General features: G+C 42.9%; 1 protein-coding gene across 1 annotated transcript in view; it reads right to left on the reverse strand.

Annotated features, from left to right (window-relative positions):
* Positions 1-25,755, reverse strand: part of IQGAP1 (IQ motif containing GTPase activating protein 1) — a 146,794-nt gene that overhangs the window by 18,195 nt on the left and 102,844 nt on the right. Inside the window, exons 16-30 of the mRNA XM_040414082.1 lie at positions 17,000-17,090; positions 16,232-16,399; positions 14,234-14,376; positions 11,814-11,984; positions 11,430-11,513; positions 10,938-11,009; positions 10,791-10,860; positions 9,858-10,066; positions 8,527-8,682; positions 7,729-7,892; positions 6,463-6,687; positions 6,234-6,374; positions 4,222-4,306; positions 1,551-1,783; positions 962-1,094 (exon numbers count right to left, since the gene is read on the reverse strand). Of these exons, the coding sequence (XP_040270016.1) occupies positions 962-1,094; positions 1,551-1,783; positions 4,222-4,306; positions 6,234-6,374; positions 6,463-6,687; positions 7,729-7,892; positions 8,527-8,682; positions 9,858-10,066; positions 10,791-10,860; positions 10,938-11,009; positions 11,430-11,513; positions 11,814-11,984; positions 14,234-14,376; positions 16,232-16,399; positions 17,000-17,090 (2,145 nt within the window). The remainder of the gene's footprint in view (positions 1-961; positions 1,095-1,550; positions 1,784-4,221; positions 4,307-6,233; positions 6,375-6,462; positions 6,688-7,728; positions 7,893-8,526; positions 8,683-9,857; positions 10,067-10,790; positions 10,861-10,937; positions 11,010-11,429; positions 11,514-11,813; positions 11,985-14,233; positions 14,377-16,231; positions 16,400-16,999; positions 17,091-25,755) is intronic.

The following is a 25,755-nucleotide window of genomic DNA, read 5'->3' on the forward strand; positions in this document are numbered from 1 at the left end:
AGGGTCCATAGGCCCAGTATAGGGTCAGGCACGCAGGAGACCGGGGGGGACGGGGACGTTGGGCTGGAGCAGCCAATCTCTCACCATAGACGTCTTCACCCTCGGTCCGTTCCAGCAGGGTCGCCCCTTCAGCTACTGGCACCGTAGTGGCAGGACGCTGGAAGGGGGACTTGGCGTGCGGGCGACCCTTGCGCTGGCGGGATGTAGGGGAGCTGGGCTGCCCTGATCCACCTTGCCTTCTGTGGGGGAGGCAGCCGTGCGGGTGACCGGCACTGGCGCAGCTCAACCCCGGGAGAAACAGAGAGGTCTAGTGCGTCTCTGTTGTCCCTGATGATCTGGAACAAAAAGAAAAGAAAAAAGTAAAAATCTAAAATTTAAACAAGGAGAAACCAGCCCTGCAGAGCAGGGAGTGTCTTGCCTCCTTGGACACTAAGCAAAAACTGGCTGCCTTTCTCTCCAGGCTGAGGGTATATCTGTGGAGGAGGGGCTTAACAGTCTTCACTTAGTGTCACGCCTCCTAGGGAGCTGAGCTATACCCAAGGTCTTCTGTGTCCCCCAAGGAAACTGGGCGAGAAAAGTATTTTTGTCCAGCTCTTCCCGGCTCCTACCTAGCACTGTCAGCAGTTTTTTAGGGTAAAAACCACTGACAGACTCATTTAAATAAATCAGAATTTTTACCTCCAATAAAAAAAATGAAAAAAAAAGAGGATATTTAATACTGCATTCAGACGGTAATTGGCATGAATGTTTAGGTCTCTGTTCATAAAACAATGAGGCCACATAAGAATATGTAATACAGCAGTGTACATGAGGGCTTGGTCAAGTATAAACCTTCATTGCACCTACAGCCTTGCCTGGTATAGCACTATACAACATGAGTAAAATGCAATAATTCCAGACAGGACGGCATATGGCAATGTGTCAATATAGCCTGAGCTTTAAGTATATGTACAGTACTCACTGTGTGCGTATTCAAAATTTCCCCTATAGAAATATATATAACGGGTTTGGTGAGGGTGATCAGATCTGAATATTCATCCACATTAAATTTATCCTGCGGCTCTGGCACTTCACAAGCAGTTTGGAAGAAACGTCTGTGGACAATTAGAAGTAAGCCTTAGGAGAACATAGTAACTGTGAGATATACAAACATAATTATGTCTTGTAATGTAGAGGATACAGTAATTTAGAGACTCACAAACTGAATTAAAATGAGAGGGAGAAATATACAAGGAGTCATTATTGTGTTCCAGGAAAATCTCTCATTGGATTTCAACTGATTTCAGTGGTCACCTCAGGCAGGAGAGTGAGCAGGCCAATTCCTGAGCTCAACTTATATATCAGAAACAATTTATCTTTTGGGAAAAACGATATTATTGCCATTAGGAATAGTCTGGGAACATGTGCTTCAAACTTTGATATGCGTCATGAGCCACCCTCCCTTGCATAAGACACAGTCTACACTTGTACTCAAGCCTCATACATAGTGTGGCATGTTTTGCTTTATCTTTTTTCTCAGCAAGAGGGAATAAGCGAAGATTTGTAACTACCTAAATTTCTGGTAGGACTGAGCGAGATATTCATTGATCATGCTCAGGTGGGCATTGTCCCCAAGGAACATTTTGTTGGAGGCAGCATGTTGAAGCATCTTTGCAATGGATCCAAGGTTCCGGCGTTGATCTGTGGTTAGTTGACCTCCCGCAGAAAGATCGATAATATCAAAAGCATCTGGAGCCACAACAGCTGGGTTCATGTAGCGATAGTACAGCAGATTTCCCACAATCTATTGGATAAAAGCAAAAGCCATACTAGTTATACATCACATATTTTTCACAGGGTTTAAAGGGCATCTGTCAGCAGATTTGTACCTATAAAACTGGGTGACCTGTTGCATGCGCGCTTCACAGATGAAGACATCTGTGTTGGTCCCATGTTCATATGTGCTCACATTGATGAGAAAAATTGTTTTAATATATGCAAATGAGCCTCTAGGAGAAAGGGGGCGTTGCCATTATACCTAGAGACTCAGCTCTCTCTGCAATGGCTGCACCCTGCCTGATTTGATTGACTTCAGAAGTTAGGGCCAGGCGTGATGACATTTACACTGCCTGGCCCTGTCAAAGTGAAGAGGGTGCAGAAGTTGCAGAGAGAGCAGAGCCTCTAGGAGTAACGGCAACACCCTCGTTGCTCCTAGAGGCTCATTTGCATATATTAAAACCTTATTTTCTCAGCAATGCAATTAAACACTATCGCAGGGTGACTACCAATGGTGTGTGTGTAGACTGTGTAGGGGCACTTACTTCAATATACTGTTACAACATGCTTTAGGCTAAACATTTAAGGGCTATAGACACCTCTGCACTGATTTTTTTTATTGTTCATTTGCGTCCTAAAATTATGCAACCGTCTAAATAGTCTTCCATGAAAAAAATATTTTCACTTCGCTTTTGCACAGTGTGCGAGTCCTTCACCAAGCTGGTGATGCTTCAGAAAATGGTATAAAATCAATCAGAGCTCTGCTCTTGTTTCTGACAGCTCTCAGAATTGTATAAAGCAGATCGGAGTGTGAAGAGGGAGGAAAGCAGCCAAGGGACACCTCACACAAGCTGTAGATAAGGAGGGTAGACAGCATCATTATTCTGGCAACAAAGATCCATCAAGTATTACTGAGATGGACATGCCCACAAAAAAAGCCTGCAACTAGCAGCATATTGTAAACTGAATAGGAGGAGGTCTAAACACAAAACAAAAGAATGCATATTGCAACCTGAAACTTAGTGGACTTTTTTTTTTTTTTTTTTTTAACTCATGGTAACTATTAACGTATATAAGAATAATTCTTTTCCATGTCAAAAGGTATCCATATCCTTGAAGGGGTCAAAATACACAATCAAGTTACTTATCTACCAGAGTACTCGTGAAACAAAATAATCACCTTGGTCAGAACTAGTGCATTATCGAAGCCTCAGTGCAGAGAAGCAGAAAGCTAGAAGAACAGAAAAGAGAGGAGATTTCAGATGAAGAGCAGCTATAGTCAGCAGATGGAAAAGAAATAAGAACACTTGAAATAAATTAAAAAAGCATAGGAAGAATCCAAAGCAATAAGTCTATTCTTCTAAAACAAACCATAAGGAGGTGCCATACAACTAGACTAAACAGTTCTGTACATGCTAACTGAGAAACCCAAAGCGGCAAGTACTATGTGTTATACAAGCCCACATATGTACAGGAATATTGGTTTTAATTGATATGTTTCATAAAATAAAATAAAATTTGGAATCTAATAGAAAGTTGCATATTTTCATGTACAAAGAGCCCGTGATGCTAGGGCATTTTTCAATAGATTCCAGCTAGGTGGTGCACTCACAATCATCTATACACCCTCATGCTTTAGATAAGAGCTCCCACAGTACACGTGACTTGCTGTCCCGAATAACACATCTGTATAGATAAGTAGCAAGCACAGGGCCTTGGGGTACAAAGCTCAGCAAATTTCCCCACCAGCTCTCTGAAATAGCTGGGTCACTACACATATGGTAGCTGTAATACCATGGAAAATATAACAGTGGTTTCATGCGGTTTTTGATGCCAAAGCAAGAAGTGGATAGTATACAGAGTTAAATTATATAGGACATTTTACACTTCTCTCTGTTTTTTTAATATACTTCTTGCTTTGATTCAAAAACAATAAAAAAAATAATGTAACATATGTAACCATGCAAACCTATTTGTTGTACATAAGTAATTTTTTTCATACATGACATCCAGGAAATTGTCCAAATTCCCAGCTTGTTGGAAAGAGAGTGAAAGAAGAAGAAGTGCGTAGATGGTATGCACTCATGTCATGGCTTTCTGCTAAACGCATGGGTCGAACACACTGCCCTGTACTATAATGTGAGGGGACCGTTAGGGCGCTCAGTGCAGAAAGGTGGAATTAACTTCCATACTTATCCGACTATTTGTGTGTATCCTATTGTGTTGGCCTGTTCTGCCAAAATCATCAGGTTGGGCTGAGTCACTTCAAGCTTCGGGCTGATTCATTTTAACTACTGAGCTAGAAATACATTGAGCTGTAGGCAATATCGTGGACAGCAGCTGTCACTCAGAGTTACCTTGTTGTATTAATAGTCCCAATCAACGGGCAGCACTACAAAAAGTCGCCATGTTGTCAAGGCCTAATGTATAAGGCCAACCTATCTGTCATACATCGCATAAACTGACCTTAAGCAAGTCATCTTCTCCAGCATCAGGAAACTTCTCATGAAGGGTGTCTTTCAGGACCTTTGCTATGTAACGCATAGCGTACCTGGAACAGTATGGGCAATACTAATGATTTATAAAGAACATGTGGAAATGGGAAAACAGCATGTGGGTAATATTAATGCAGAGAACATCAGCTACATATTATAATGTATGGTGAATCTATACTAATCAGCAAATGGCTTCAGAGTTCAAGAACAGCGTACGAATCTGTTATATACTATGTCTAGTAAAGTCTGTCTCAGGGGTTAACATGCTTTTAATCCCTTGACTATATAAAACAGATTACCCCCTGTGCTCCCACTGTCTCCAGACAGCTATGAAGTCAGAGCATTACCCTGGTCTCCGGCCTTGTGATCACTGTGAGAAGCAGTCACAGCACTCACAAATGCTTGCACCACCTTCCTCTCCTTACTGCCGATCAGCAGAGATTGGTACATGCTGCCTTCACCTCTACGAGTCCCCTGTCTACAGACAGCAAAGATCACGGACCTTTTTCCAAATAACATTTTCTGTTGGAATAAGGGCTCATGCACACGAACGTATTGTCTGTGTCCATTCCATGTGCATTCAGTTTCCGTATTTCCGTTCCGCAAAACAGACAAGGATAGGACTGTTCTATTAGGGGCCAGTTGTTCCGTTGAGCAAAATACGGAATGCACACTGATGTCCGTATTTTTCGAAGGCCAGTGGTTTGCGGACCGCAAAATACATACGGTCGTGTGCATGAGCCCTAAGGATGCATTTTTACACTGTGTTTGCCGTGTAAATTTGGAGTATGCCCCGGTAAAGCTCCATCGGAGCTGCTTCACTCAATGGAGGCCAAAAAGATTGGCCTCCGTCAACGTGATATTTTTCTTGCTGTACAGAATAGTGTATGTAAAGAGGTTTTATGGGCTATAGATACTGATGACCTGTCATTAGGATAGGTTATTCATATCAGATCATTGGGGGTCCGACAACTGATGAGCTTGAATGGGCGATAATCCAGCACAACCACTACAGAGAGAACAGAGCTGTGCTCCTGACTCCATTCTCTGCGTTATTTCTGACACCTGCTGCAAACAGCTGATCAGCAGAGGTGCCAAGTGTTGGACCTGGCACCCCTGCTGATCAGCTGTAGGTCCAACACCTGGTACCCTGCTGTTAGGCTCAGTTCAGACCTGAGCGTTTTACAGCGCGTTCCTACGTGCTGTAAAACGCTCAACAAGGAGAAACCAATGCTTCCCTATGGGAATGGTTCTCACCTGGGCGTTTTACAGCGCGTACGATCGCGCTGTAAAACGCCCGACGCTCAAACAAGTACAGGAGCGTTTTTTTGGGCGCTTGTCGCGCGTTCCCGTACATAGACTTTCGGGAACGCGCGACACTGTGTGTACGCTTGTCTCTGTATGCGCGATTGTAAACGCCCGTACAATCGCGCATACAGAGCGCTCCTTTCAGAACGCTCAGGTCTGAACTGAGCCTTAAGGATAGGTCATCAATATCTAAACCATGGAAAACCCCTTTAACTACACTATACAAAGGCATCCAGTAAAAACGGTATACTGCACAGTATACCTATTTTGGGGGGTAATCTATTCCTCTGTATAATTATACAGTGTCATATAAAAAGAGGGGAGGCAGCAGCATCCAATTCACTATAATTCCTTTATTTTAGCCATAGTGGTATACAGGTACAAACAACCTTTCGACCCTATGACAGTAGGTGGGTCTTTGTCAAGCTTGGCTAAAATAAAGGATTATAGTGAATTTGATGCTGTTGCTGCTTCTTCACTTTTTATGAACATTATGATGAGGATCATCTCTGTGAATCTATGATACTGAATGGGACCTGGTGCTGTCCGTTTCTTTTGCTTTTTTGACTCACACAGTGGCATATGTGAGTAATCCTGACGTATACTGTAAATGCGGTATGAATGCATGCTAAATTACAATATGCATGAGATAACAGGAATAACAAGGGTACTTACGGGATCTTATCAACCGAGCTGATAATCGCAGAGAGGAACTTGTCTGTAACCGTTCTCATGTTCTTGATGGAAGCATCCAGTCTGTTCCTCACCTCTTCATGTGCTATTGCCTGCTCTGGTGTGACATCATAAGGCAATTTGCTGTAGGAAAAAATATTAAGGAATATTATTAAAAAAGTACATCTAAATAAAACTACAGAAAATGTAATACAGATCATAAGCACCTCACCTTGCTTCTCCAGTCTGAGATTCCATCTGGTTCACCCAAGACTTGTAAATATCTACTGGGTCAGTTTTGATGTTGAGGGACTTATCATCCAGGATCTCTTTCACTACTGGTGACAAGATCTGCCTCAAAGCATTTTGACCGCGAGCCCCACGGTTAAAGCTTACCACCATCTTTATAACTGTAGGGTTCCCAGTGACAATTTCCTGAATCATGTCCACCTTAGATCTGCGATAAAAATTTAAGGTTTCAAACATGCAAATAATCTCCTCAGATATTACAAGTGAATCTGTGATAAATAGCAGCAATAATCTCACAGTTTAGCTTCATGGTACAACCAATGAGACCAACAGCTCAGTGACAGCAGTACACCATAAGGCTCCATTCACACGTCCGCAAATGCTGTCGGCACCCGTTCCGCAATTCTGCGGAACGGGTGCGGACCCATTCATTCTCTATGGGGACTGAATGGATGCGGAGAGCACACTATGTGCTCTCCGCATCTGCATTTCCGGAGCGTGGCCCTGAACTTCCGTTCTGCAGCTCCGGAAAAAAATAGAACATGTCCTATTCTTGTCCGCAATTGCGGACAAGAATAGGCATTTTTATGGGGGTGCCGGCCGGGTGTATTGCGGATCCGCAATGCACTACGGACGCGTGAATGGACCCTAATGCTCTCAAAGTGCAAAACAGGCTCATATAACTACAGCAGAACATCTAAAAATTCTTAATAGTTTCTAGGAGTTTGCGAAAGGAGAAGTAATTCCTCCATTTTCCAAAAGAAAAGAAAAAAGAAAAAGTCTTAAATACAAACTGAACTGGAGGAGTATGTGTGCTCAACACAAGGTGTGTATTTATAGGGGAACAGGTGAATCCCCTGGTGATCCACTAAGCAAGGGTGGGCCTCCAATCCCCAACATGGCACAGTACCCTGACTGCACTGCCTACAAATAGGCAGCGTACAGCATCTTAATCGGCCTAAGCATCCATATAAAAAGAAAACTGGGTAGATTATTTACGAGACTACCCAGCTTATTATTGTAAATGCATCAGGCGGCCAAGAAGACTTCTAGGCACATAGGCCGCCAGCCAGCATCCTCTTACCCCAGGGAGCTGCCTTCTCAAAGTCTTTGCAGGGACCCCATAATCATCCTGAGCATCTTGCTGCTGCCTACCACTGTTTGTATATAGCCGTGCACTGGGCCCACAGAATGAACCTTACTGGTGGGTACTAGGCATTCCAGTCCGACACTCTTCATAGACACTTACTTTATCTCCTCTTGAAGAGCTGTTTTGAAGAGACGCAGGAGCAGATATTCTTCTCTTTGGTTGGATGCATAGTTGTACAAAGTAAAAATGACAGAGTCCATGAATTTGGTGGATTTATTTTGAGGCATTTGGAAAATGAGCTTAGCCAGATATGTTGGATTCGTCTGCAGATAACAATGATAAGCACCTAGTTAAAGATATTCTCATGCATACATACACAGAGACGTACATAGTTCAGGATAATCCGTGGCTCTGCAGTCATGTTAAGCAATAACCAGAATGAGCAATCGTGGCTCATCCTGCTATTCATTGTTTTATTCCAGGGTTTCATCAAGATTCAGAGCTCTACATGCCGGTAATTCTTACTTACAGTGGAATTTAGTTCTTAATAGGTTGAGCATTTTGCCAGAAACCCCACTCCATTGTCGATCACAGTACATAATGGCCAAGACATTACATTAAGGCAAGAGGTTAAAAAAGACTGCCCCAGGTGACAGGAAACAAACTGAGCACAATAATAAAATACAAAAAAAATATGAAAAGTCCAGCATTTTGGATACTTTGCGAGTTTGGAATAAAACCTATGGTTTTACCATTGCCTACCAGTCTACATCTATATTCCATCTAGTGATCTCCCTCTTTGGAGTGACTTGCTGCACGGTGTGCATCACTCTATACTCCATCTGGGCTCAGCTGAGAGTTATGATCCTCCGCGAGTGTGGATCTTCCCAATTAATCATTATGTTGTCCGCCATTACCACAGTACACTATACGTCATCTCATCTACCATTCATCTACCTGCAATAAGTAAAAGAGATGCTGGTAGGCCTCCAGCTTTTCCCTTTTCTCCTTGCTCAGAGCCTTCAGTCCTCCCTTCTGCTTGTTTAACATCATCATATCAGAGAGTTGCTCCTTGTTCTTCTTTGTTAACTTCTTACTGTGGGAAACAACATCCTACGAAAAAGAAATATCAGTGAGTAAAGCATTATACTGGCCTATGTGTGTCAAAAGTGCTAAAGGTCAATAGTTGGGTGGAAAAATAGAAAATACACATGCCAAAACTGATTGTCACTTCCTTTCTTTAAGACACAGTCTGTGTCTATGGAGTTACATATTGCTTGCAACCCCCTGCTGTGTAAATTGCCATAGGAGCCCTCAGTTAGTTACCATCAATACTCCACACTGATAATGCTGCAGACGTAACTGAATGCCTGAACTCATAATATCTGCAGATGATTCCAGTTATATAATGCATTTTTTATTTCTCCTCTGGAGAGGGTCCAGAGGAGGGCAACTAAAGTAATAACTGGAATGGGGCAACTACAGTACCCTGAAAGATTATCAACATTAGGGTTATTCACTTTAGAAAAAAGACGACTGAGGGGAGATCTAATTACTATGTATAAATATATCAGGGGGCAGTACAGAGATCTATCCCATCAGCTATTTATCCCCAGGACTGTGACTGTGACGAGGGGACATCCTCTGCGTCTGGAGGAAAGAAGGTTTGTACACAAACATAGAAGAGGATTCTTTACGGTAAGAGCAGTGAGACTATGGAACTCTCTGCCTGAGGAGGTGGTGATGGTGAGTACAATAAAGGAATTCAAGAGGGGCCTGGACGTATTTCTGGAGTGTAATAATATTACAGGCTATAGCTACTAGAGAGGGGTCGTTGATCCAGGGAGTTATTCTGATTGCCTGATTGGAGTCGGGAAGGAATTTTTTTTGCCTTCCTCTGGATCAACTTGCAGGATAACAGGCTGAATTGGATGGACAGATGTCTTTTTTCGGCCTTATATATACACTATGTTACATTTTTCAGGTCTGGCCTATACAGAACAGTAAGGTAATCAGGATTTGAAGAAGCTTATTATCACAGCACAACTGACTTGACGGCCAAACTAAGGCTAGTTTTATATCTGCGGCAGCAATTCCTTCAGGCTGTTCCGGCAGAGAACAGCCCGCCGGAGATCTCCAGATCTGGCACCTCCAGATGCAACCAGAAGGCAGAGGATTGGCCAGACAGAAACCGCTGCACACAGCGGTTTGTGTTCGTCCGATTTCCGTCATTCTCTGCCGAAACAGCTGGCCGGATCACCCTGCCAAAATGCATATTATTAACGTACCTGCAGTGTAATTTTATTTTTCACAAGGAGTCCAATCTTGATATCCATAAGATTGAGGTCATTCTCTAGCTGCTGGTTTGATCTTATAAGAGTCACGACTTCCTCCCTCAGCTTCATGACTTCTAATTCTTCCTGGAAGTCCTGATCGCTCTGGTCCAAAAGATGAACAAACTTGCGCACTACCGCCATTGGTGGATTTTCTGCATTGACTGGAGAAAGAACATAGCAAGAAGCATTATATCATTTTTGTACTGCTCAAATAGCTCCTAGTCGGAGACTGTCAGCATCAAGTGAATGGAACGAAAAAGCGGTAATTACCTTGCAGAGCCACTTCAATGTCGGCAGCTTGCAAGTAACCACTGAAGAGAACGCAGTGCTCGCAAGAGCACTGCAGCCCCTTGAAGAAACATCTAATTGGCGGAAGTGCCAGTAGTCAGACCCCCGCTGATCTAATATTGATGACCTATCCTGAAGACAGATCATCAATATCAGAAAACTGGACAACCTCTTTAAGTATATATTCTATATGAATAGCATGCTTTAAACCCTGGATAGCTCGGAAAGTAACCACTACGACGGCCTTGATATCCCCTGCACTGCCCGTGGAGGCACCTAATTTATGACGAGGTGCACGCCTAGTCATAAATTAGGCAAATCCTCCTGCAGTCCGTGCACCTAAACAGAAATCTACAGCTGCTGTAGATTTCTGGCCTCATTTACATCAGTAGGTCGAGGCAGCTGGCCATGCCCCTTCCCACCCCCCCTTTAAGGAAAGAGGGAAGAGCGCCGTAAAAGTCTATAGATGCAACCATTTTTTTTTAAAGTCACGATTAAAATGTCCACCACTTTTCATGCGCAAGGGAGATGATATACCTCCCTCACTGTCTTTTAGTACATGGAAGAACCGGTCACAAGTAAAGGAACTACACTTACTCAAGGTCTTGTAGTCATCTCGGGCTTTGTTGGCACGGATAAAAGCTTGTATTTTTACGATATCGTTAATCTGCAGACAATAAACACAAGTCATGATTTGCTCAGTGAAAGCACACAGTCAGGACACACAGCTCAATGTGTGCTCACATGGTCATTGAAGTACTTCAGCCTGTCTCTGTAGCGCTTCCTGGCTTGATACATTCGAGTGTATGACTGGATCTAGAAGTAAACGATGAATCAGTCATGTTACATAATATCAGGTAAGAATTTATTCACCATCAGGGCCTTGCACAGGACCGTATGCCCTCCGAGATATACGGTCTGTGAGTGGGCCATATGTCCCGGAGCGGCATTGATCGTGTGCAGGGGAGCGCACAGCATCATAGGTTACTGTGATACTGTCCACGTCGGGTCGCCATGGGACTATTGTCCCGCACTCATATGATCTTATGAGTGCGGGACAATAGTCCCACGGCCGGCCCGATGCGCACAGCATCATTGTAATCTATGATGCTGTGTGCTCCCGTGCACACGATCAATGCCACTCCAGGATATATGGCCCGCTCACAGACCGTATGTCTTGGAGGGCATACGGTGGTGTGCAAGGGCCCTTATTCAGATGAAATAATAATGCAGTACCTTCACTACTTCATCACTGTGATCTTGCAGATACTGCTTGCGCTCCCTGAATGCTTTCCTCTGCTTCTGACCTCTGTAGTTAGCCTGTGGGGAACAAAATAAGAGTCGACCATAGTTTATGCAATCTCGGTTCTATGCAAGTATAACAGCGACCTTGGATGACAGCTTCAGTCTCCACTGAATTGTGAACAAAAGAATTCTTCATGTCCTCAAGTCCCAATAAAGTTATTATATAGGGTATGTAATCGAGACCACCCACTATTAACGTCAAGGGGAAAATCCTCACGGCTGAATAATGACTATGCCATGAAGTGCGGATAGCTGAGAAGAGATATTGTGGCAAGGCATTTCATCAACATTGATTACATATATAAGAGAACAAACCTGAATGCATGTCACCGCAGGAACCTGCCCTTTCAGAAAGTTCATTCTGGAGTTAAATTTCTTGCGGATCAGGTAGCCTCGACAGTGGGCCTGGAGTTTGGTGATGAGGCTTTCATTAGCCAACCATAATTGTTCCCGGTTATAAGCAGCCGAGACGCCAGAGATGGTGCTCTATTAGAGTAAACCACACAAAATAATATTTATGCCAATGCAAACATACAATACATATTGTGGTAGAACCAAGCACTGATCACAAAAAGAAGAACTAGATAGCATCAAGTAAACCTCAGCCTAGGTTCTCTCTCCTCGTGGATTCCTGAGCAGTCCTTGGGTTGGATGTGTACGATTTATTATTAAGGACATTAGATAAATGTCAGCCAAACGTGCTGGTTTTTGAGGGCCTGGCCAACCATCTAATGTGTAGGTGGGCCTCTGACTCTTCCTTTCCATCAGCAGATGTCAGGGGACAGAAAGACTGGACAGTTGGATCTCACTATGCCCAATCTTTCGGTTCTCAGGAGAGATGTCACCAAGTGAGCAGGCAATTATCGGGAAAGGACTGTTCCTTCCCAATAACAGCTGGTTATTGTCAGTGGAGGCGAAGAGCAGCATTTACATGCAGTGGTCACCTCCACTGTATCGCGACGAGTGATGGCTACTGCCATTGTTTGTCCGCATACAGATTCATCGTTTATGGGCAGCAGATCCATGTTCTCACAGACCGATCTACTGTCCAGATAATATTCTGCATCAATGATTAATTCACCAGAAGATCGAGCATTTTGCTTGTTCATCGGGAGATCAGCAGCACATTTACATGGGCAGTTTACTGGGAATGAGCGTCCCTAGTAATGTTTGTTTCCAATAATATGCCCGATAATTGTGTCGACAATTAGTTGAGCCAAGAATGCATGTGTATAGTGGAGGTCAGGAAAATGACCGTCTGGCTGACAGCTACCTGATGTGTATGTCTGACCAGAACATATAAAGTATCTCTCCGCTGATCTCAGGGGTGGGCTTTGTACATCTATAATAATTAAAGTTGAGCAACATCTCGTGTTTTTAGAAAAGGCTCAGAAGAGAACTAACTGCTCTGGTTTAAAATGAGTGTTTTTAAGTTATTTTAAAGGAAAATTCCACCTTAAAACAGTATCAAGTCTGCTGTATACAAAATCTGCACTGACGCTAGAGACTCTGGGGAAAATCCATTAAGGCTGCCATTTCCATACACCGGTCTTGATCCCCTGTGCGCTGGATTAAGATGCACCTACTTTATTAAGAGGCAGATGCTTCTTATTAAATTAGGTGCATCTCTGATACTCCATGCACCAGAAACACAAATTTATGCCAGCTAGGGGTAAGCGTAGACTTCAGCTATAACTTACGCCAGTTTCTGGCATAAACGAAAGTAAGTGATAGGCAGTGATCGGCTCCCCATCCCTTAACTCGCCACGATAACTGCCAAATATCTCAAATAGTTGCAAACTATCAGTTCCTCTCTGTGTTTTCAGGCTAACTGAAGGACTCCCTCTGGACCAGCGCTGTATCTCCATTAGGGTGCTTTCACACTGTTTGCAACGTCTGCTTGCCTTATGTACCAGGAAAGCTCCTGGCGCATACATCAAACATATCTATATGTCCCCATTCACCTAATGAAAGGCAATAGTCCTTTTGGCTCCCATAAGCCTGTTATATGTTGGCATATCTTTTTTTTCTTGCATAGAATAGTGCGGCCTGCAGCATTACTTCACACAGAAGCAAACAGTAAAGAAAATATACTGTGCAATATACCGTACTTATTTATTTTTTTAATAATGGAAGCCTATGCAGTGGTATCTATTATTTTACGCACTTATATAGCACTACTTTATTCTGCAGCGCTTTACAGACATTAGCTCCCAACTGTCCCCGATGGGGCTCACAATCTAAGGTATCGGTCAGAGGTATACAGTATACCTCCATCGGATACGGAAATAGTGTGAAATAGTGTGAAAAGACCCCTACACCATTCTTATCATTATAGCAAGGCAATTAGTGCTCCTGATCTGTTCATGACAGAGTAGGAACCTCAGCATTCATCCCACATAGGTAATCTGGGAAATGCATGGGTTTCTGCTCTGTTCACACGTCCGTATGTGTTTTGCAAAACACGGACACCGGCAATGTGCGTTCCGCATGCGGACAGCACATTCTGGCCCCATTGAAAATGAATGGGTCCGCACCTGTTCCGCAGAATTGCGGAACGGATGCGGACCCATTTTGCGGACGTGCGAATAAACCCTTACTGAGAACGATTAGCTGCAGGTAGAGCCTCCGATAACCCTAACCTTTTACATGCTGCCCCCTGGTAGAAACACTGTTCCATTACTGATCACTTGTCATTGGTAAGTGTTGTCATGCACATCGCTGCAGCCACTTACCTGAATATCCTCCTTTGACAGCTGAGTGTTGTTCTGTACAAATCCCGGGGGCTCTTCCCAGCTCCCTTCATTACTATTCAGGTTAAAGTAATAATGATATCCCCCCTTCACCCAGTGCTGCATCCATTCACTTCCATTCTCCCCTACAGGACAGACATTACACATGAGGGATGACTTTAATTACTCCCCTCAGACAGACAGATCAATGTGATAATGGCTGACATTTCCCCCAACAGATAAATGATCACCAATAACACAATACATTATACATGTTTTTCAATTCTTGCTAGAAGCACCTGTAATGATTCTTGTATTTCCAAACCCATCATCTCACGGATCTCCAGCACGTCTTACAAATCTGGATCCTTTATTGTCACATTCTTAAAATCATCGCCGGGTCATTAAAATAGACGCTTACATGTTTCAAACAACATGATGTGTGCTCTTCGTCGTAGCCATTTCCTAACCCATGCTTTATATTCTATGGAAACAGGCAGTGCAGTTCTAAAATCTTTTTCTTTAACCCCTTAACTAGCGGTCCAATTTTTGGTTTTGCATTTTTTTGTTTTTCCGTCCCCACATTCCAATAGCCATAACTTTTTATTTTCCATTCATATAGTCATATGAGGAATCGCGTTTTTCACTTTTTTAACGTTATGATGTTCGCCACACAGGAATTGTTCTTAAATATTTTAATAGTTCAGACAATTTCGGAAGTGGCGATGCCTGATATATATTTTTTTATTTGTAATATATTTTTATATGTAAAATAGGGAAAGGGGAATAATTTAAACTTTTTTAAACTATTTTTTTAAAATTTTTATTTATTAACTTAAGGGGCTAGAACCTGGGATCTTTTGGTCACTTGTCCTATTCACCCTAAGAGATTTATTAGGGTGAATAGGATTTTCGCATGCTCCCAGCTGCGCTGTGCTTTGGGCACACAGCAGCAGGAAGCTTACTATGGCATGCCTGGAAGGCGATTTCACTGCGGGGGCTCAGATCGGAAGGCAGAGGGAGCCGCATCCCTCTGCCTTACCTCACAGGTGCCGTGATCAGCATTGATTGCGGCATCTGAGAAGTTAAATGACGGGGTTCGGCGGGATTGCCTTTTCCCCATCATTGTGGCCGGGTGCCTGCTCTGCCGCGTATGGTGCGGGCTCACCGCAGCACCCCGCTCCATAAATTACCTCAACCACCATGACATACAGGTATGTCACATTGGTTGACGGGGTTAAATACTATTTTTATTGGACTGAAAGCTCCAGTGTAGATCATACCACTGATGACATATTATATTGTATAGGTGTAAACATAGGGGGAAGTTATCAAGTCTTGATCCAGTTTGTGCTGGCATGAGATGCACCTGATCATTTTACGGGGCACAGACGTCTTAAAATATTAGGAGCCGGAAACTACATAGTGGATGGAGCCTTCTGTCCACTATATAGTCTCTGGCGGCAGTGGCCGATCGTTGGTGCGGTAAGTACTGTAAAACCCCTTTAAGGAGGCAGAATGTGCAGATCACAGAGCATTATCACTCCAACATGGAAAATGCTTTTTGCTGCACAAAGTTTAAGGCTTCAAGCACACAACCCTATTTTGTATCTGTATCCAATCCCCTTTTTTGCGGATTGCACATGACCTATGATTTCTACGGGTCCGCAAAAAAAAACAAAAAAAAAAACTGATAGTACATGGATGTCATCTGCGTGCTGTTGGCATTCTGCAAATTACACAGTATGTCCTTTTCTTGTCCGTGTTGTGAACATGAATAGTAATTTCTAATAATGGGAGTGAGAAAAATACGGATTGCACACAGAAGATGTCTCCATTTTGTGGATCCGTGGTTTGTGGACTTGGTCGCGTGCATCAGGTGTAAATCAAATTCCAATGTTCACAATTGAATAAGCGAGTATTTTTATTGGGAATAGTAGAGTCCATCAACCTATGCAGGGGGGAATATTACATGTAGACAGATTGCTGTAGTTCTTTTACCTTCTGCTGCTTTGTCTCCCTTTAGATCTGCCAGTTCCTTCTGATAAGTGTGAGCACATTCTGCGGTCACCCCATAAAGTCCGACATCAGGGGATCTCAGGGCCTGGAGGGTTTGGGAACTGTCACCCTTGTCTATTGCCTCATTAATAGCCAGGACACCTCGGGAGACTGAAAGGACAAAGTAAGATCACAGTGTTTCAGGCGCTGAAATGAAGTCACCTCCTTGGGAAATGATGGCGCTGTGTCAGACAGGAAAGCAATCTTTCACATGACACTTTTAGAATATCCTATGGGAAATTTCAGAATAACCTAACCCACAAAGCTGTGCTGTGACTATGATAAAACATGCAATATTGTGGCAACAACTTTAATGATTTTTTTTTGCGCCAAAGCCGTGTCGCCCTAACTTATAAAAACGCTATTTTTGACCCAGAATGAGAGGGTGTTTTTGCCTCTGCAAACAAACCAAGCCTATAAAAAAGTTGCTTTAACCTCTGCTCACACAAGCATCATCGTTTTAATTTACAGCAGAACCATGACAGCTATGCAAATACCTGTTCCGAAATTTATGTAGACTGCACTATTCATGCCATAAGAAAAAAAAAAAAAAGCCAACAAAGCGGCTAGTGGAGGTTCTCAACGCAAATGTGAACATAGCTAAGAAAGATTCATCAAATCTTAACAAATCTGAAAGGTGCACATTAACCCCACCTGTGACCACTGAGCCCCCTATACCCAATATAAAATTACTACTACACGGATACATACATCTTTGGGCATCTTCTGTTTCTTTATTGGAGCGGAATATTCCATTCTGAATTTCGTCCAGCCAGAGAACTGCAGATTCATCTTTTGTTTCCTAAGGGGCAAACAAGAAATTGAATAAGGTTATATTTTAATAAAAAATCATTTTGCCCCCAACATCCATGTTGTACAGAATACTACAGATGTTTACCATTGTAGGTCAGCAAGCATATGACAAAGGTGTCAAGATGTTGCAAATCAGCAGAGGGCGCTGTTGTCCACCACAAGACTATATGACGGAAATGTGACGCGAGTCACTGGTTTCAGATGTAGACATAACGCAGCTGATCTCCTTCCATACTTCTACTGTATGGAAGGGTTATAGACGTCTTAAGCGCTTTACCATATGGTTCTAACGTCTTACTATTTTATGTTTCAAAAGATTTTTATTGAGTTTTGCATATAAAAAGAAAACACCATGACAATGATGGTATAAAAAACAAAAGATATTAACACATGAAAGTAAAACATCTCTTGGGTACAATGTAGTAGGGTTACATATAGTTAGGGATTGGGAATTGGAGCAGGAGGTTAATCCTCCTGTTTTCAGTTCACAAGAAACACATTCTTACAGAGAGACAACCTGACGTAGGTCCGAAGAATGAGATGAAGATAACCAGGGTTCCCATACTTTTTCAAAAGTGGAAAATGAATCTGTGCGGATGGCCGCCAATTTTTCGAACATCAATATTTTATTTATTCTATCTAGGACAGCCTGGAAGGACAATGAGTCTGATCGCCATTTAAAAGCTATATGAATTCTAGCTGCAAGTAAAATAAATTGGGCAAGTTTAAATTTTGCATAGGATAGCCTATGGGGTTGATCCCCTAGAAGGCAAAATGGCACTGTTAAAGGAAAAGTTAAATCTAGGACTGAAGAAATCAGACTCACTATCTGGTTCCAGAACCTCTCCACTATGGGGCAAGACCACCAGATATGAAGCATTGAGCCTTCCTCACTACATCCTCTGAAGCACATAGGTGATACTTCAGGATAGATACAGTGAAGTCTTGTAGGAACCATGTAAGTTCTATGCAACACTTTTATGGAGGATTCAGCTAGTGTGACTTGCCAAGAACCCTTAGATAGGATCTGTGATCTCTGGGACCATTTGGAGGGAGAAAACTCTTGATGCAGATCTTCTTCCCAGGCCTTCATGTAAGACAATTTCTGGCCTTCAGGAATAGTATTGAGGGCTCCATAAACCCTTGATAATAGGCCTTGTCTGTATAGTGAGTATGTAATAGAGCGTTCAAAAGCAGTAAATTCCACTTTTTGAGTAGGGATTTGGACAGATTTCAAGTATGAAAATATTTGCCCCATGACCAAATAGACATTGTCAGGAGGAGAATATTTGTCTTTCAAATCTGCAAGCGTCATCAATTTGCCTCTAACTGTGAATTTGTGTAGAGCACAAAGTTGGTTATTGGACCACCATTCAAGATTACGATGTTGAAGGCCTGGCAAGAAGACTGGGTTTCCTATGATGTTTAGTAGCGGGGATGGCTTGGACTGAAGAGCAAATTTGAATCTAACTGACCTCCAGAGTAACAGGGAGTAGTAGGACAGAGGAGAGTCGACTCGTAAAGTCTGAGGGATAGTAGAGGTGTCCCAGGTCAGTGCTTTCCAGGTATAGGGGTTAAGTTTAGAACATTCAATCGAGATCCATAATGGGTGTTCACGTGGAGTTAGATGAGTCAGAAACATTTGGGCCATTCTAGCTGCTTGGTAATATTTTACAAAGTCTGGGACAGACAAACCCCCTTGAGTCTTATGCTTATACATGGTAGCTTTGGGGATACGTGGGCGTTTGTTACTCCAAATAAATTTCATGACATCTTTCTGGATAGATCTAAGATCCCCTAATAAGACAGGTACTGGTAGGGCCCTAAATAAGTATAGGAGTCTGGGGAGGATCACCATTCTGATGATGTTTATCCTGCCTACCCATGAGGTTTGTAATGATTGCCATGAAGCTAAATCTTGCCGAATCTTACAGTACATAGGTAGATAATTAGTTCTGTAAACCAAATCTAGGGCACCTGGCAGTAGTACACCTAAGTAGGAAATATGATGGGTTCTGTGTTGAAAAGGAAAGTGTTGATGTATCATTGTTTTAGTGGAAGTAGGCGTGTTACACCAAAGTAGTTCCGATTTAGAATGGTTAATGGAGAGGCCAGAAGCTTTGGTGAATGACTAAGAGTTTTAATAGAGAAGGGAAGGAGATAATGGGGTTGGTAACAGAAAGAAGAAGATCATCTGCAAAAAGGCTTAGTTTGTGATCCTTTCCTCCAATCATCAATCCTTTAATATCAGGGTTGGATCTTATGTGGGCTGCTAGGGGTTCTATAGCCAGTGCAAATAATGCCGGTGAAAGAGGGCATCCCTGCCTTGTACCTCGTCTAATTGGGATGTGTGAAACTTTTGTAGTGGGCAGTTTAAGAGAAGCCTCTGGGTTGGAATAAAGAGCTTGTAAAGCGGCAAGAAAGGGACCCTTGATTCCCACTGCTGAGAGAACCCTATATAAATATGGCCAAGTGACAGTGTCAAATGCCTTTTGAATATCAAGGGCCAAAAGGGCTAATGGGACTTTGGTTTTATTAGACATATGTATGATGTTAAGTATTTTTCTAATGTTATCAGGGGCTTCTCTGCCTGGGATGAAGCCAACCTGGTCCTTGTGGATTAAGTTGGGGAGTAGCCTGTTGAGCCTGTTAGCTAAAATGGAGGTGAAAAGTTTATTATCAATGTTTAGGAGCGATATAGGTCTGTAGTTAGAAGTAAGCAAAGGGTCTCTGTTTGGTTTAGGAATAACTGTGATCGAGGCTTTCAAAAATTCTCCCGGAGGTGTATTTCCTTGCAAGAGGTGATTGCAGTACTTGACTATATGAGGGGCGAGTAAGGTGGCAAATTTTTTATAGTATAGGGCTGAATATCCGTCGGGGCCTGGGGCTTTGCCTAATTTTAAAGATTTGATGGCATGTTCCACTTCTTCATTTGTAATGGGGTTGTTAAGTCCTAACTGGGACTCGGGGGATAATACCGGTAAGTTCGCGGATGATATAAAGCTATCTTCCTGTAGGTCCGATTCTGTCGTAGGGGCAGAATAAAGTTGGGTATAGAATTTTTGGAACGCGGTATATATTGTGTCAGGATTAGAGGTAGTTTGACCAGATCTTGTATTTATTTTAAATACATGGTTAATCCTTTGTTTAGCTTTAAGTTGATTGGCTAGTAGTTTGTCTGGTTTATTTGCATATTTGTAGTAGAAGGAGTTTGTCCATCTAAGGGCCTTTTCTGTATTATTTGTCAGGATCATGTTAAGTTTCTGTTTAGTATCTTTTATCTCTTTAAGCAGGTATAGGGATGGCAATCGTTGGTGGGCCCTGACCAGCTTGCCTAGTCTGGTTTCCAGGTCTGCCTGGGCTTTAGTACGTTCTCTCTTTTTTTTTGATGGCTTTACTTATTAAACAGCCCCTCATATAGGCCTTATGGGTCAACCACAGAGTCATTGGGTCAATCTCAGTGGAAGTGTTGTCAGTAAAAAAGTTTGTAAGTTCTTCTTGTAGTTGAGTATATAAATCTGGATGGGTCAAAAGAGACTCGTTTAGCCTCCATTGAAACGGGCCTCGACATTGTTGTGGAGTCTGAAATTCTGAAATGACCATGACGAGACCACTTGCCTAGCATAAGACATGGAGGAAAGAAGAGAGGTGGATGCTAGTATCATGTCAATCCTTGAGTACATTTGGTGGGCCGGGGAATAATAAGTGTAGCTTCTTTGGGAACCATTATGTTCCCTCCAGGTGTCAGCTAGGGACAGGGATTGGAGAACCTGACTAATCTTAGTAGTCTGTGTCGTCGGTCGTGGTATTGTTGGTGGATTAGTACGATCTAGTACAGGATGAATGGTAAAATTGAAATCTCCACACCATATTAACTTATTGAACGTGAGGCTATCAATCACCTTGCTCATTTTCATAAAGAAAGCGATAGGGTCATCTGTCGGGGCGTAGGTATTGACTAGACAAAGTGAGTCTTCTCCATAGGTCCCTATAAGAATTACATACCTCCCTTCTGGGTCAATACATGTCTGAGTAATAGAAAAAGGGAAGGAGTTTTTTATCAGAATAATTACTCCCCGACATTTTGAGGTAAATGATGAGGAATAAAATCTAGTGTATTGTGGGTGGAAATGTTTCGGATGAGACGTAGGTGTAAAATGCTTTTCTTGCAAGCAGATGACGTCGGGCAGATGTTTAAGATACGATAAGAAAGCTGTCTTTCTCTTCTGAGGAGAATTCAAACCCCTCACATTATGAGAGAGTAGTTTACACATAATAGAAAGAGGAGAAATGAGTATAGCTTAAAAATGAGTGCACGACGTCAACCGCTCCCACGAACAGTTGCATTCCCAAAACCCTGTATACCAGCATGTATAAGGTAGTAACCTCGTTTAAAGATTCCAAGAGTGAGATAACATTACAAATAAACCGCAAATAAGTGTAGAAAAAACAAAGAAAATAAACTGAGCTATTGAGCCCAGAATAAAGAGCATTAGCAAAAGGGATATGCAGACAGAGAGATAACCTTACATAGGCCAACCTCCCTATCCCATAACTCCCCAAGGTTAGGGACAACATGATAATCCGTATCATCGAGACCCTGCAATAACAAAACTGGCCTCATATGATCCTGAGATTAAGTAAAAAGAGTCCCCGAAACAACCTACTATAGAAGGTTTGGTTAATACCGGCAACAGCTTATAAAGTTCAGGAGGTCTTCGTCCTGCTCGGACCACCGGAGGCCAGAGGAACCCTGGTCCAGACTCTCGCCGGTCTCTGGGGCTTCGGTGAGGAAGATGAAGTGGCTTGAACTTCGCAGGGGATTCCTGCTCGCTGTAGAGCATCTATACCTTCATCTGGTGAGTGTATCGTGTGCATGCGAGAGTTCAGTTGAAATGATAGGTTGAATGGAAAACCCCATCGATATCGGATCTGTGCCTTTTGTAGGGCCTGAGTGACCGGCCTCATCTCACGGCGTCTGCGAAGTGTGGATGGTGCTAGATCCGCGTAGAGGTGGACAGACGTCGGGAGACCGGGTAGGGTAGTTAGTTCCCTTGCAGCTGCTAGGATTTTATCCCTAGTCTCCGGGTGATGAAATTTAAGGATGATATCTCTCGGGAGATCCCCAGATCGTGGTCTCCCTAGAGCCCTGTGGACTCTATCCATTTTAAGGGAACTAGGATCTGCTTGAGGCAGCAGAGCAGTAAACAAAGTGGTGAGAGTAGATTGTAAGTCACTATAGGTCTCAGGGAGACCCCTGACCCGTAGATTCCCCCTTCTGGACCTGTTCTCAAGGTCCTCTATTTTAAGTTCCAGCTCCGCAAGCTGGGTTGAGTGACTGTTTATGTCCTCTTTGTCATGGTCCAATGCATCGGCCATGTCGTCCGCCCTTGTCTCTAAATCCGAGACCCTGTTGCCCAGGTCCAGTATTTGGCGGGAAAATTCAGAGACGGCTTGTGACAGTTCTGCCTTAAATAAGGCTGCAATATTCTTATATAGGTCATCCTGACCTGTACCGTGCTCTGATCTGTCCGGTGAGGGCTCACCTCCATCCAAAGACTCGGGACTAGCAGGTGCTGGTGTTGCGTCCGCCATGACAGTTTGTCTGGTCTGCTGGAATAACTCCGGTAAGGTCTGCGATGAGGCAGGAGTACCCGGGATTCTCGACCTTCCTTTAGTCCGGGTCATTTTCGGGGTTCCTTGCATTGGGTTTGAGGCGTGTTGGAGCCCGGTAAAAGGCGCTATGATCAGGGTAAAGTCGATGAGCGGAGCGGAGCTCACGGAAGCATGACCTGTCCGCAAGCCGCGCGCATGCGCCCCCCTTACTATTTTAATATGTTCCGCAGAGCGTCAGCCAGTACGTTTTTCCCAAATATTACTCAAGAGTTAAAAAAAATAAAACCTCATAAATAGAAGAGAAATTCCAATCATCTAAAGCTTTTGTTTCTGTAGGACTCAGCTCTGCCCCCATTACAGAAAGCACAGCACCACCAATTGCTTTCAGATGCTACAGCACTTCTTTTATACAACTCCAAATCACAAATACCAAACATATCAAGATATAATACAAATCTTTATTATTAAATCCAAAACAAGGACATAATATAACACAAAAGTGAGATAATGACTATAATAAAATCAAAGTGAGAAGTGCTGGAATGTAGAACAAACCCCCCCAGGATGATAGCTCAGATCAGTAACCATAAGATATCAATCCTGCTATAGATTAATATGGCGGGGAAAAATATGGATACAAAATGGTTAGTGTAAGGCCTCATGCATACGGCCATTGTTTTGGTCCGCATCCGAGCCGCAGTTTTCACTTCAATGGGGCCGCAAAAGATGCGGACAGCACTCCGTGCGCTGTCTGCATCCGTTGCTCCGTTCCGTGGTCCGCAAAAAATATATAACCTGTCCTATTCTTGTCCGCTCTTTGCGGACAAGAATAGGCAGTTATATTAAAGCCTGTCCGTGGAACATGCACGGACGCCATCCGTGTTTTGTAAGGCCGTGTGCATGAGGCCTTACAGGAAGTAAATATTATCTATGTAATATAATTTTTTTGCCACACTGCCTGTGTTTGCAGCAAAACGTGGGTTAGAATTTTAATTAACAGCCGGTCCAGACCTGAGCGTTTTACAGCGCATTCCTATGGGCGCGACAATGGGCGTTTGCTTCTGTCCGACGCGTGATTGTAAACGCCCGTACAATCGCGCGTACAGAGCGTACGTTCAGTACGCTCAGGTCTGAACCCGCCGTTAGGGGAATGTGTCGTCAGAAAATGACCTATTGTTTACATCACTTTCTATGTTAAACATTTCTTTCTTTATTTATTTTTACATTTTCCATGTCACTATTGATGTCTAAGAATAATCCTAAAATCCTGCAATATATTTACACTGACTACTAGGCCTAATAATACACTGACACTTCCTGTTCTGCATAGATCTCTTTTCAGCAGTCAGCTCATTATAATCAAAGGCAGGATTACAATGACTGATACCACTTCTGTATACATAGCACAGGATCCATCATTCAAAACAGGTCATGGTCACGTGGCTTATCTACTCCCTATATACTCCCGGTATAATGATCTCTGCACAAAGAATGCCTAGAAAACTCTCCCGCAGAAGTCCCCTCCTGTCTATTACGTTTATAGCTCATGTGGCTGCTATAATTCAAATCACACATTATTAGACTTGGCCAGTGTGAAAACTGGGATTTTTTTTAAACCGTAATATGGGGAAAAAAACAACAAACACAAGAAGAAAAAATTCAAACATGTCTCCTCATGAACTCCATTGCCACAGAGATTTAGCTGAAGATCTTTTCAGCTGTATTCAGGATCATAATCCCTGACAAGTGGAGCAGAGAGGAGGGTGAGGCAGATCTTTAACTCAGTGTTGTGAAGTAACTTGTGCTGCTTTGTGATTAGGACAGGTTTTGTGTGTACTAATAGGACGGCGGCCATTTTACTTCTCCTGATGTTTGCTTCCTAGACAAAACAAGCTATTATAACTAATGAAATGTAAAAGGAAATATATTTATAATTTAGTAATATTTAAGTATTCTCAGTAATTTTATTTAATGAATTCCTGGAGAACCCCTTTAAGTAAGGAAGGGTCTGGCACGTAGCAGGCTTGAGGAAAGAGCCGCCTCGCATATTAGTGATATGGGGTGGAGAGGCCTGGCACACTGGAATTAGACCCAAAACGCTAGACACAGAATTATTGCCTGTTTCCAAAGACTGAGATATGGGCAGCCCATAGTGGTAGGACATTTAGTAGAAATAATCATCCTGAATTTTAAAGAAGTTAAAAACGTAAAAAAAAGTATTCTGAGAGGAAACCAGACCATTTTACCATATAAGCAGTAATGGCATGAAAGTACCCCCCTCCCCCATAGAAACAAAGAGCTCAGTTTCAATACTGAAACGTGTCCCGTAAGTCATTGAGAAAAGCTGGCGGCAATTACTTAGTCAAGGGGCTTTCTGTTCCAAGAGACCACACAGGTCTTAAGCACAACTAAACACTACTCACCCTTTGTGTATATGCTGACTGGCATTACACTGTCATAAATCTTGCCAAGGCTAAGCAGGCAGGAGCCAGATGGCAGTCTGCACAAATCATACACATGGGGCTGTTGTCCTGAGGTCAAATAATTGAAGGGGTCATTGCAACTTTTTAGGAGAGCAGTGTACGCCTATCAGTAAAATGCCCTGGGAAACATAAGGTGAACTGACGTACAGTGATCAATTTCACTGGGTAATGACACCGGATGTCAGGATAGTAAAAGAGTTGGATAAAGGAATAGAACTTGCGTTAACCTGCTTACTCCTTATATGTACAGCACATGGTGTGGGCCTCTGGGCTTTAATTGCGGAGTGGCATAGAAATACGACGAAGAATTAAAGTTCATGATCCTGCAATTCGTTGACAGCCAGCGACCCCTAGGCGATTACAGAAGTGGTTTACTACTGCTACTGCTTTCTCCTTTCCTGAGTATGTGGAATTCACTGAGCGCTATGCAATGAACAGAAGAAATGACCATGCTGAGGACCCTGACGATCGCATGATCACTAGGCATCTCAGACATAACAGAGCTCAGTGGCAGAACATGCGACTGCTAAGGTGCCCCGGAGTGAGGGCCCTCAC

This window comes from Bufo bufo, chromosome 1, assembly GCF_905171765.1.
Source record: "Bufo bufo chromosome 1, aBufBuf1.1, whole genome shotgun sequence".
Lineage (NCBI taxonomy): Eukaryota > Metazoa > Chordata > Amphibia > Anura > Bufonidae > Bufo > Bufo bufo.